Here is a 13,564-nt window from a genome sequence, read left to right as displayed (position 1 = left end):
GCAGTGAGCTGATAACACCACTGCACTCTAGCCTTTCATGTAGCCATAAAAAACAATTATGAAGCTTATTTATATTTATGGAAATATCCTAATCTATGTAGAGAAAATTTTTAAATTTTATGAAGTGTGTTGTTTACTATGCCAAAATGCGTATTTGCATGTGGATAGGTACTAGATAGAAATATACAAAAATTAAAACTGTTGTGTTAAATTAGTGGATATGGATGTTGATTTTTCCCTCTAAAAAATGTTTTTCCCAAAAACATTCTGAAGTTGTTTTTAAGATACTTTAGTATCTGGAGACAATACAGTTGATCATGGCTCGTTGCTCTAACTGACTTGAGAACCTCTTGAAAATTACGCATACTACTGTAGGTCCATGTAGAGTAATTTCGTACTTTGATTTTTTTAAAAATATACATATATATATAAAAATCTGATTTTCCCCATACCCTCAACCTATCGTCTCAGTCACTCCATTTGTGAAATATTTCATCTAGACCATAAATCTTGCAACATTGTAGTTTTTACTAATCAAATATGAACCACTTTAAAGATCATCTGGTCAGATGAATATGAGATATGGTAGGGAATTTCAGCTAGAGCAGTTTTCTCTCTATTTAGTGTATTAGTCTTCTGGGTAAGGTTTCTTTTAGTGTGATGATTCTGTTATTAAAACAAATTTGAAAACCTGATTTCAGTTCACCTCTTTATTATCTACTGAGAAGTGGTCATCTATCCCATAGGTATGTATATTTATTAAGTGGAAGCTCATTACTATAGGAATGAACACATTCCAACTTTGTATCACCCTGACTATTAGAAAGTTTATCCTTTTTTTCCCCCTGAAATTGATTTCCCTATACCTTCTTCCACTCAGTGATCCTACTCTGGGGTTATACAGAATCAACCAAATCCTTCTGTGCAAAAGTCCTTCAGATTTTAATGATGGCTAACTTGCTCTCCAAAGTAATGGTGGCTTTACATCCCAATCCTGGATATGTTCTACATTGTCAGGGCATTAGGTTTTCTATACAATTATATATCATCTTCACATTTTATAGGCATGTCAGTTTTTTTGCCTCTGCTCAAGCGGCTAATAAAATATGTCAAAGAGTACAAAGCAGGGCCTACTAGAGACTTTTTGTCTTTACCCAAGTTACTGATAAAATAAGTTAAGTGGAACTAAGCAAGGCTTACTAGAGGTTACTCTTCTGGTGATCTCTGAGTCATTGGTTACCCCTCTTGTTTGCTTAGCTACAGACCAACTTTACAATACTCATTTATATAAGAAGAATGTTATGAAAAATTTTGTAAAATGTTTTGCTGTTATCAAGAAAACTTTAAGCCTTTTCCATCAAAAAAGTAACCCTGTCAAGGATGGAAATTAAACTTTTTTTTTAAGACTTAGAAATTTCTTAGTGCCTAAATATTTATAAATTGTGAGTTTCTGTAATCAATTTTAGATTTGTTTCTTGAACTATAGTTTCTGGGTTTAACAACATTTAAAATGTGTAGATTGCCCTCACTTTCCTTGGGCTGCATTTTGTTTAATATTAATATAATAGGATTTTTGTTATATCCTTTCCAGGTTGAAAACCCTTCTAACAGAAAAGGGAAGCATGATAGGAGTTGGATAAGGTCTGTTTCTCTGTCATTTTTCCTGGTCACAGGACTTTAACTGTATTAATCTCACATTGAAAAGCTCTTGCTTTTACCTAATATGCATTGAGATTATTTGCAATTGCTTGATCAAATTTTTTTTTCATAATTTTCTATTTCTTGTTTGTTATTAGCCTCTTCTGAAGACTAGCCGTAAAATGACACCTATTTGTTCTTTGAACTTTTTGAAATCCATTTTTGCTAAAGTCTAGTTCAGATTTAGCCATGGCAGGTGGCCCCCTTTTGTTACTATTACATTTATTTTCATCCCAGAATTCCTGTCACCTTCTACATCACCAGCCTGTTTTTTTTAGATGGGCAGAATTAAACTCAATAATTCCTCCCATTGTTTATTTCCACTGTTTTTGAGAGATGAAATGTTAAGCAATTTAAGTCAATTTATCAGATGTTTACTTTTCTAAAATGAAAGTTAACATTCCCTCATCCTCTACCCAAGTACTATCCTTTGCCTTTATGCCAGTTTTACAATATACATTGAGAAAACTGTGTTCATATTCTGTCTAGTTGTAGAATCTGCAGTGTTTGCCCTCACTGATGTTCTTCTTAACCCTGTTCTTTGTTTTCTCTTTATCTTAACCCAAATTTATGTGGAATTTCATAAAAGTATATGACTTTAAAAAAAAAAAGCAGGGCTTTTGTCTATTAATGTGTATATAGTTATTTTAGAAAGTAAAAATCTCCCATATTCTTATTTCCTAAGATAATCACAGGTAATGCTGTTTTATATTTTAGTATATACATGAATGAGCAGAGTGACTTTTTTTTAATGGGCTTATGGTATTTTGAGGGTGAAGTTATATGACTATATAGTATTCAACCAATATTCTAAGGCTATACTGTAATTTAATTCCTTATTCTTGGACATTTGGGTTCTGTCCAAGTTTTTTTGCTATTCTGAAAGATGCTTTGAAAATATCTTTGCATAAAACCATGCTAATTCTCCTAAAATACTTTTAGAAGTAGAGTCAACTGTAGTCCCAGCTACTTGGGGGGCTGAGGCAGGAGGATCTCTTGAGCCTGGGAGTTTGAGGCTGCAGTGAGCTGATAACACCACTGCACTCTAGCCTGGGCAGAATGGAGACAATGTCTCAAATAAATAGATTAGATAGATAGATAGATAGATAGATGAGACCACGTCTAGATAGATAGATAGAAAGATGTAAATATGAAGATAGTCAAAAGAAATGAAGAATTTTAACGTTTTTGATATATAATGTCAAATTGCCTTCAAGAAAGCTTGTCAAATTCATTTTTTATTGAGTTTGTATATAGATATGTAAAAGTCAAACCAGCTTAGTCATCATTTTCACCAGAGAACAGTGCTAATTCTCTCCTAACAAGTCAAAATATTATCTGGGTTTTTTCCCCTCCTCCAAAAGGAACTTAAAATCTTTTAGGTGATTGTCCCATCAGACATTATTCCAAGTATTCCTGAATTGTTCCTCGTTTCTTTGCCTGAAGTCACCTGCTTTTATTTATATGCCTTCTCTCATTCCTTATACCTAAATTAAGTATTTGAACTTAAAGGAAAGGTTTTACCCTTGGCTTCACTATGGGATTGCTCAAGTCGTTGTTTATACCTATGAAATCACACAATAAAATTGGTTTTAATACATATGCAAATTCCCTTTGCAATATCTGGCACAAAAGCCAGAGAACCACAGACTCTTCAGAAAACAATTGATTTCTGAGAAAAAAAAAATTGAGGAAAAAACAATTGATAATTTAGTATAATCTTCTTTGTCTTATACAGTTTATTAGAAGCACACCTAATTATTATAGAAGGACTTTGTTAGTGATACTTTTGTTGGCTTGTGAGCGCAAACCCTAAGTGGCATTTAAATTCTTCGACATATACATATGTGTTAGTTACTTATTGCTGCATAGCAGCTTACCCCAAAATTTAGTACCAACAAGAGTAAACATTTATTATCTCACATAGTTTCTGTGAATCAGGAATTCAGAAGCAGCATAGCTAGGCGATTCTGGGTCAGAGTCTCTCATGACATACTCAAAACACAGCCAGGGATGCAGTCATCTGATGGCTCGCCTGGGGTTTTTTACTTCTAGGACAGCTCATTCATGTGGTTAGCAAATCTGTGCTGGCTGTATGCAGGAGGCCTAAGTCACTCATCATATGGACCTCTCCATAGTGCTGCTGGAGTGTCTCACATCATTGCAGCTGGCTTTCCCCCTGGACCAAGTGATCCAAGAAAGAGGGCAAGGTGGAAGCCACAGTGTCTTTCATATACTAGCCTTGGAAGTCACACACCATTATTTCTGCAATATCCTATGTACTCACACAGGTCAGTCCTGTTTAGTGTGGAACGGGACTACATTAGGGCATGACACCAAGAGATGTGAATCATTGGGGTCATCTTGGAAGTTGGCTACTGTCATGTGTAAGGGTGCTCTTGTACCTTCCTAGCTTCCTTTCCTCCCTATCCAACCCCCAAAGCTGATTATTCTCTCTATTCTTTTAAAAGTCCCTCCTTGGTTTAAAGGATTTTTTGTTTGTTTTCCGTGGTAACATCAGAAAGGTGGTAATGGGCATTGGTTTCTAGGAAGTTTTGAAGTCAGTGAAATGTCAGCTCTATAGTTGTTTTAAGAATGCTCATATATCTGTACACCCTATGTATAGACTGTTTGAAAGTTAGAAAATAAAATAACTATACTTTTAATTCTTATCATAAATTTATTGTTCTGTTTTAATGTAATGACTTTTAAATAATAGAAATGGGTATCTAGAAATCACAGTGGATTTTGTTAAGGTAGGTCTAAATGAAAATCCTGTTAACTTCTTTTCTCTCTTTGCTAAGAAATCTTTTCTGCTGTCCCTTACTGCCCATAAAGATCATCATTCTCCTCCTGTGCGCCCTCTGTGTTTCACTCTCCTACTTGTTAGCTGTATGGTCTTTGGCACATTACTTAATCTCTTTTGCTTCCAAATTTTTCCTATTTGTAAAATGGAGGCAGTAATTGTACTTATTTCTTAGGGTTGCTGTGTGAGCTAAATAACATGCCTGCAAAGTACTTAGTTTGGTATCTGGCATATTGGTAAGCAATGTGTTAAATTTATTGTGGTGGTGATGGTGGTTATTGCAGTCACACTAGATTTAAATATATGTATTTTTAGATGTCTCACATTTCCGTTTATTATACAGTTGCTATATGCCAGGTACTGTGCTAAGCATTTTATAGGCAGATGGTATTATTACCATTTCATCAATGAGGAAATCGTGGGGTAGAGTAGTTAAATAATTTGTTCCAAAATCACATAGCTATTAAGTTATACAACTTGGCTTCATAATGTTTGTGGAATTGGACTAGTTTAAAGAAAGGTATATCAGTATGAAGCTCAGGAGAGTATCTCAGGACTGAAAACAAGAGACTGTGAGTCAATTGCTTATTCATAGTTGGGTCCTTTGTAAATAAGATTATCTTAGCCTATCCTTTACTGTAATACTGGGTAGCATCACTTTTACCAATGCATATGTAAAGGTAAGGGAATGTAAGGAGAAGTAAAATGAACTTTGCTGCTTTTATGAAGTTGCTGTGTAAATGTTGGAGAAGAAAAGTTACAGAAATTACAATAAACATTTAAATCCAGTGACAATTTATCAGAATTTTAAGTTAAACATTTTTACTATAGAAAGCCCCTATTAATTCAGATTCATTTATGTAAAATAAGTTTATAGAATGACAATAGGAACAAAATAAACATGTACCAAGACTTGTCCCTTGAGTTATTTCTGAAAAGGTAGTAATCTGTGTTGCCTTGTTTCCTGCTTGTTCTTGAAATAGTTTCTTCCTAGCCACCTCATGGTCAGCAGCTTTTACTTTGCCTGGACAAAGGGCCAGGTTCCGATTGAAGAGCTTATGAAATGTAGCTCTTTTCAGTCAGTAAGCCAGGTAGCCTATTGAACCTACTATTGAGTATTGAGTTTATAGAACTTCACATTTTTTTGTTTTACTTTTCCCCTCGCTGTACTTTGTCTTCTTCTGTTCTTTTTCTTAGCAAGGGCATGTATGATTTGATTTTAAGTGGAGATCATTGCATAAGGCAAAGGTTTTTTTGATGAATGAGTACAGGTCTGTGACTTTAGGTATCAGGGATATTTATAATCAAAAATAATTAGCTGTAAAAATTTTGCTCATCAAGTGATTTGGAAATAATTCAGAGAAAAACAGGAGGTCGTTAAATTACAAATATGACGAACATGAGTGTCTTTGTCACATTTTCTTGTTCAGAAAGTGAATTTGTTTCTGGTTATATGCTCACTTAAAAAGCTTGTATTTTTTATTGTGATCATGCAAGCGGCCTTTGAATTTATCCAAGGAAGGGAAAAATGGCAATGTCTTAAGCTCACAGACTGTAGGCAGTGAAAGGACATATGCAAATTAGTAGCTAAATAGGATTTTGCCAGAGAGCAAATTAAAATAAATGGGCTGGTGGTACTTATTGAACTCAGCCTTGGCTGATGTAAGCCGATGTGCTGCTTAATAGTGCTGGTATGTGTGCTATAATATAGTAGTCAAACAGATAAAATTTCTGATGATTAGTGGCTCTCTTAAGTACTGGGGAAGACCAGAATGACAGTTCTACCTATCATCTTCCCATGCCTAAAATGAGAGGGAAGTGCTGTTTGATGCATAGGTTCTGAGTGTCATCCAGAGCATGGGAGATGCTACAATGAGCGTGTATTTGTCAGGAACATTATAATTCAGAAATAGCTCTGTGGTCTTCCAGGTTTTCTCTGGAATGTTGTTTTTTAATGTAGCTTGCACCTGAATCAAGAAAATGAACATTTTTTTCCTTGGAGGAATCTGTAGCCTAGACAGGAATTGATACTGGATTATTAATGCACAGATTTGGAAGACCTCAGAGAATAAAACTTCCTTTGAGCAGGGCATATCTAAGGAAGACCAGGAGTTATGAATGAAGCGTTAGACATAGTTACTCCTTGATTACTGGAAAAGGATGTCATGCCTGCCTTTGGAGAGTAGTTTCTGTGTCATCTTAAATGAATTAATATGACTCCATGCCATGGGCCATATGAATCTAATGCATGCACTGTGCTGCCATAATGTCTGTACTTACATGATAACAGGAATAGAAGCAGCTATAGGTGATTTGAAGGAACTTACATGAATTAAACATAATCATTCAAATTAAGAGATAGTCACATATCTTCCCCAAAGGCTGGGTTAAATGCATATAAGGGTAGATTGTTTTGTGGGCAGGAAAATCAGGAATTTAGAAAGGAAGTATAGTTTTTATAGAATGGCTATTAAAGTGATAAACTGAATAGCTAATCCTTAAGTAAAGAGTTCCTGTGTGTCCTTGGGGTCTTTTGTGTTTACTTCTAATTCAGAAATTAAAAGTAGAAACATCCAGGACCATTGCTGCATTCAGCCATGACATTGGTATCTCTACTCATAGGACATGTGAGATCTATAAATCCCTTTAGTCCTAGAGGGACAAAAACTTCTGTGTCTGCCTTTTGGTGTCATCCTCCTTTATGGCCAAGAGTAGTATGGCTCTTAGAGAGATGGTTCTTAGAAGTTGCCCATACCAGTCAAGTCACCTCTCTTGCTCAGGGCTTAGCATGAGATCTTTGGGAGAAAATTTGGCCAGCAGTACATTCCTAGTCATTGTATGTGATAACAAGGATGCAGCTCAGTTGGCCACAGAAACAGCAGTCTGTTGCCTGTGCGAGTTGGGAGCCAATCTGGACACAGTAAGATGCCCACTTAAATGTTAATGGATGCTTTGAAATAATAATGGACTTTAAAAGGGGGAAGGGGTCAACAGTTATTTGTAAAGTTATATGTATTTCCAAAGGATTAGAGCAAAGTAAGCTCTTAGTGTCAAGATTTTGACTACAGGATGCTTTATTGGAGTGACTAAGTGAGTTGGTACTACAGTGGCCTTTTCTTATTTGCTGGTTATCTGTCTTCCATCTCCATGAATAATGAAGATTGGCTGTTCTGCCTATCAGCACTGGCCCAGATTACTTTCATTGCCTCCACCCATTCACCCACTTAAGCAGATGGCATCTTATAACATGGTTCAGAATTTTTAGCATGTTTTCCCAGCTGTACACTGTTCATTTATTTTCAAGTGAACGAGACTCCAATTGAATGTTCATATACTGCTGATCCCAACTGTAGCAAGAACTTTGACAGAAATGGTCTCTGGCTCCCTGAGTCTGTAACTTATTCAAAGACACTATCTTCCCTGCACCAGGACCATGCCAAGGCGTGAACCAGCTCCAAGCAGAAAGAAATTCAGATTTCTTAGTGTTGGCCATGTTTAAAACAACATTCCAGGTAACAGTTCAGAAGGCCACACAGCTCGCAGTCTTTGGTTGAGGCAGTGTTCTTGTTCTCTTTGGGGTATTCTAGCATTGCTCATGCTGTCTCCTGGGACTGTCAATTTGCAGATGCTAATGCTGGAGACCGTGGACAGACCAATAACGCCGCTTCTGCATCAGCTTCCAACTCCACCTGAACAATCCCGAGCAGCCAGCTGCACAGGAAAAACCACCAGTTACTTGAGTGTCACTCAGCAACACTGGTCACGTTTGGAAAGAAAATTAAAAAGAGAAAAAAAACCTGTTCATTTTAGTGTTCAGTTTTTTTTGTTATTATTGTTGTTCTTATTTAACCTTGTAAAATATCTATAAATACAAACCAATTTCATTGTATTCTCACTTCAAGAGAGATCCAGGGGGTGGGAGGGGTTGTGGGGAGGGGGAAAAGCGGAGCACTAGAACACACAATCTCTCTCCCACGACAATCTTTTTTTTATCAAAAGTCTGCTGTTGTATACTTTAAAAACAGGACTCCTGCCTCATGCCCCTTCCAAGAAAAAAACCTTGTTCTGTGCTGAAGGTTTTTTTTGAACTTTGTTTTCTTTTAAAGTCTAGTGTAAGACTTTGGTATAGTGCACAGCTTGAAATTGGTTGGGAGCTTAGCAGGTATAATTCAATGGGGACTTAAATGTCACTTGTAAAATTAATCCATATCCTCGGGTATTTGAGGACTTGCCTTTGGCATGTTGGTGGCAGGTGTGGCAGACAAAAAAGGAATTGTGTGTCATTCATAACCCAGGGAAGTTTGAAACTCTAAGAGAAAGAGTCTTAGTTGATTTGTTAAGGTTTTTTTTTGCTCTCAGTCAGTGCTAGTGGTGAAGAGGCTTAAATGGGAGGCTGCCAGAGGAGGGGCAACTAACTAGCAGGACTCTGGCACACGTGCTCTTCGGGTGGATCTTTGTTTGCCTGACCAAAGTTCTCTGCAAATCTTAGCACAGTTTTAAACTAGTGACGTAGGAAGAGACTGAAAGGGTATTGAGCAAGCCACTTTGGCTGCAGAGGTCAAAGGCCAGTGAGCCCAGAGGAACGGGACAGGCCAGGGACACATCTCACCACTGTGAATGAATTTGTCCAGATTTTTTCTAAAGTTGCTTCCCTTGGAAAGATACACTTGAGAGAACATTATAGTTAAATAATGTGAACTGTAATTGTCTACTGGTTTATTTTTCATATTTTTTAATTGAAAATTGAGCTTGCATAAATTGCCACATTCTACACATAGTTCTAATTTTAAATCCAAATCTAGAATCTGTATTTAATTTCAGCTTTTTTTAACTTCATGCTTTTTACATTTATTTATTGATGCATGTCAGGTCATTATGATTTTAGATGGTAGGAATATTAAAAACTACACATCAAAATGATAAACAGTCACTTGTACCTGCTGACTTTATAGGAAAGCTGATTATATAAATATGTGTATATATGTTATATATACATATATTCAATACTGCCTTTTTTTGTCTACAGTATCAAAATTGGTTGAAGCATGAGAAGAATGTTTCCGCCCACATCGGTTAACAGTTTTTATTTCTGTTTTCTTTGTGTATCAGTGAATGGTGTAAGAATCAGTCTCTGTTTTTGAAGAAAAAGCAATATTTCTTGGAAAGCAAGGAGAATTGAAGGATTATGTTTGCCGTGAGAAAATTTTATACTTTTAAGGTTGGCATTTATGTGGGCCTTACATACTCTAAAATGAACCTTAGTCACCTTGGTGCTTATGGGCCATTACTTGACCTATGAATCTTTAAGGCACAATCAGTTGTACTTTACATTTAAAGATCATTTGAGTGATGGCCGCCTTTCCCTCCTACCGCTCTTCCCCACACACCTTCCAAGGTTAGCTGATACACTGTAGGGCTGCAGAGCTGAGCCCTAGGTGTAACTTCCCTTCACCCTCCTCATTGCCACCTTAGGTCAGGTTAGGGGTCTCACCCTCCAGATGGTTTGGAAGTGGAGTCTCTTGGCAGCCCTCCTGCAGGCCCTAGCACCTGTCCTGCTTCTTAACCATGTGTGTGTGACTCTCCAAGAGAGTTACATTGCCTGCTGAAGTGAACCAATACCCAGAAAGACAACTGTGAGCCATCTTGGTTTTCACTCACTGTTTATCTAAGCTCTTAGGCCACAAAAGGGGTTTCCCAAATCTCTGGTTATATCAGAGTTCATGAGAAAGGAAACACTCTCAGTCAAACCAAATCAAACAAATTGAATTTTACATCTTATAAAGTGCTTCTGAGAGCTAAGTAAGATTTGAAAGAAGTCTGAAATCAAAGTATTTAGCAGCATAATTCCTTAAAGGGAATGGCTTTGATAGACCATTTTCAGAAAGGATTTATAAAGAATCTGAAAAGGCAGATCTGTGATAGAGAAATGGACCTGCTTTCAGATCAAACTGCCCAGCCAAACATTTGGATACAGACACTACTCTGGACTTGCTATACTCGCTGAAGTCCATAAAAATCTCTGCTTGTTTTAGGAAACGGTTTCTCCCTCCCCCACCCCCCACCCCCTCACAAATGGGGTATGAGAAAAAGAGAGAAAAGTCGGAAGCTTTTCTCTCTTGTGTGTGTGTGTGTGTGTGTGTGTGTGTGTGTGAGGGCTGAGGTGTGTGTTTTTTTTTTTCTTTCTCAACGATCATGGCGGGATCACAGAACTCTTTTATACAAGTGAGATCCAGGTCTCTGAGTATCTTTTTGTAAATAATAATAATAATAATAAAAAGCTCCTCACCAAATTCAAGCTTGTACATTATATTTTCTTTCAGTGTTTTTAAATTTAAGTTTTATTGTTTTGTATGTAAATATGTGGACCCAGGAACTGTTATTAATGAGCAAAAAGTTACTGTTCAGGGCAGTGATTCTGTTTAATAATCAGACAAAATGTAGACGAGCTTTTTAAAGCCATATAGTTTTAACTCTGTACAGTAGGTACCGGCCTGTATTATTGTAACAATAACTCTAGCAATGTATAGTGTATCTATATAGTTTGGAGTGCCTTCGCTTCCATGTGTTTGTCTTTTTATTTCTTCTTTCATTTTTTAAATTTTAATTGGTTTCCTTTATCCATGTCTCCCTGTCCATCCCCTTTCCCTTTGAAATAATAACTCAAAACGGTATCTTTGCCCCTTCCACAGTTAGTTTCAGTGATACCATGCTCAGGAGTGGGAAGAGGAAACCATAATCTCATTTCATACAAGCCCTGCCTTTGTTTTGGTTCTGAATGTCTCATTTCTTCCTCAGTAGCAGTGACCGGTTTCATTTCATACCTAGTCCATTCAGGGACTTAGTGTAGTGCCAGGGAGCCCTAGAGCTGGAGGATATCGAATAGATTAGATTTTGCTCGTCTCTTCCGCAAGCCCTAAGCATGGGTCTTAAAAACAGCAGATTCTGGGAGCCTTCCGTGCTCTCTCTCTCCTCCTTACCTACTTCCCTGCTAAATGAGAGAGAGAGAGAATTGGTTTTTTATAAATCAAAGTTTCTTAATAGTATCGAGTTTTGATACATCAGTGGTCTAAAATGCTATAGTGCAATTACTAGCAGTTACTGCACGGAGTGCCGCCGTGCTGATAGAGGATTATTGTTTTAACAAAGGAACTCTTAGTCCATTCCCCCCTTCTGTCATCTCTCCCCTGTTCAGTGAAATGCCATTTTAATTTCCTCTTTGAAAATCAGTTTATTTCTTACTGTGTGCCCAACATGAAGGCCTTTTTTGAAAGAAAACAGTAGAAAGTATTTGTTTTGCCTCCAAGTACTCCATATAAGATGTCTTGAATAGAAGAAAAAACAAATTTTACCAAACCAAAGGTTGCTATTTTTGAAACATCATGTGTTCATTCCACCAAGGCAGAAGACTGCACCTTCTTTCCAATGACATGTTGTATCATTTTTTAAAGTCCTCTTAATTTTTACATATATTTTTGGTTTGTGTTTTAACAGAGTTTGCTTAACCAGTCATCTTGTCTGCACCAATGCAAAGGTTTCTGAGAAGACTTGTATTCTCTATCCCTGTGGATATAAAGACACTGGCATTTCATTTATTTTTCCCTTTCCTTTTTAAAGGATTTAGCTTTGGAATCTTCCAAAGGAAGTTTGGCCAATGCCAGATCCCCAGGCGTTTGGGGGTTTTGTTTTAAACCAAAATTGTATCCGATTCCTATTGTTAATGTTAGTGATCATCTAATCACAGAGCCGAACACTTTTCTCCCCTGTATAGAAAAGTAAGCATGCTTTACAATAAAGTCTGTCTTTCCTGGCAGAAACCTGAGCCACTGAAAATGAGAGACAACTAGAAGCACAGTAGAGTTCCAGACTGAGGTCTACCTTTGAGAGGCTTTGAAAGTAATCCCTGGGGTTTGGATTATTTTCACAATGGTTATGCCGTTTCATTCAAATTTGTTGCTCCGTTTTGCACCTCCGCAATAAAAGCAAAATGACAACCAGTACATAAGGGGTTAGCTTGACAAAGTAGACTTCCTTGTGTTAATTTTTAAGTTTTTTTTCTTACTATATCTGTCTACAGGCAGATACAGATAGATGTATGAAAATCTGCTTGCCTGTAAAATTTGCATTTATAAATGTGTTGCCGATGGATCACTTGGGCCTGTTACACATACCAATTAGCGTGACCACTTCCATCTTAAAAACAAATCTAAAAAACAAAATTTATTATATATATATATATATAAAGGACTGTGGGTTGTATACAAACTATTGCAAACACTTGTGCAAATCTGTCTTGATATAAAGGAAAAGCAAAATCTGTATAACATTATTACTACTTGAATGCCTCTGTGACTGATTTTTTTTTTCATTTTAAATATAAACTTTTTTGTGAAAAGTATGCTCAATGTTTTTTTTCCCTTTCCCCCATTCCCTTGTAAATACATTTCGTTCTATGTGACTTGGTTTGGAAATAGTTAACTGGTACTGTAATTTGCATTAAATAAAAAGTAGGTTAGCCTGGAAATGAAATTAAAATTCACAAGTGTGTGGTCTTTATTTCAGTATCCAACCCTCTTTCTTCACCCTACCTATTTTGCCACTGAAATATGTAGTCACGTCACCATCTCCATTCCTCTAATTCGGGAAACATGAATCTTTGTTACAAAAATCAAGATACGAACACCACTTCTCGTTCTTTCCAATGATCTTATTCCATTGTATAGCCCCAAGAGGTGCAGCTTCCATCTTGGAAACCTTTGGATTTGATGTAGAGGAAGCTTTGCAGACACTGCTTAGAAAAGAAAGAAAACATCCCTGAAAGGGACAATTTTTAAAAACTTGTATAAGCTGCTGTCTTTGATTACTGTGTTCATGGTTTGGTGTAGTTGTATTTTCTTTTAACTTTCATCCTATTAGTAATGGTCTTTGGAGGTCTCTGTAAAATATATGAACACCACGAACAGTGGGGCTGTACCTCCCAGGTAACCAACACAGGTTGTGTTTCAGTCTGCTCATTTCGAATACTGGATGATGTATGTAAACATGTTATGTCTCTTAGTGCAA

The 13,564-nt window shown here is 36.7% G+C and overlaps 1 protein-coding gene across 1 annotated transcript in view; it reads left to right on the top strand.

Annotated features, from left to right (window-relative positions):
- GSK3B (glycogen synthase kinase 3 beta) overlaps nucleotides 1-11,688 on the top strand; it is a 262,122-nt gene extending 250,434 nt beyond the window's left edge. Inside the window, exon 10 of the mRNA XM_012639510.1 lies at nucleotides 8,130-11,688. Coding sequence (XP_012494964.1) covers nucleotides 8,130-8,197 — 68 coding nt within the window. The 3' untranslated portion in view covers nucleotides 8,198-11,688. The remainder of the gene's footprint in view (nucleotides 1-8,129) is intronic.
- Nucleotides 11,689-13,564: the final 1,876 nt, after the last annotated feature.

This window comes from Propithecus coquereli, unplaced genomic scaffold (assembly GCF_000956105.1).
Source record: "Propithecus coquereli isolate 6110/MARCELLA unplaced genomic scaffold, Pcoq_1.0 Scaffold10, whole genome shotgun sequence".
NCBI classification, from domain to species: Eukaryota; Metazoa; Chordata; class Mammalia; order Primates; family Indriidae; genus Propithecus; species Propithecus coquereli.
The sequence above is the reverse complement of the archived record's forward strand: the minus strand, read 5'-3'. Positions and strand labels throughout refer to the sequence as shown.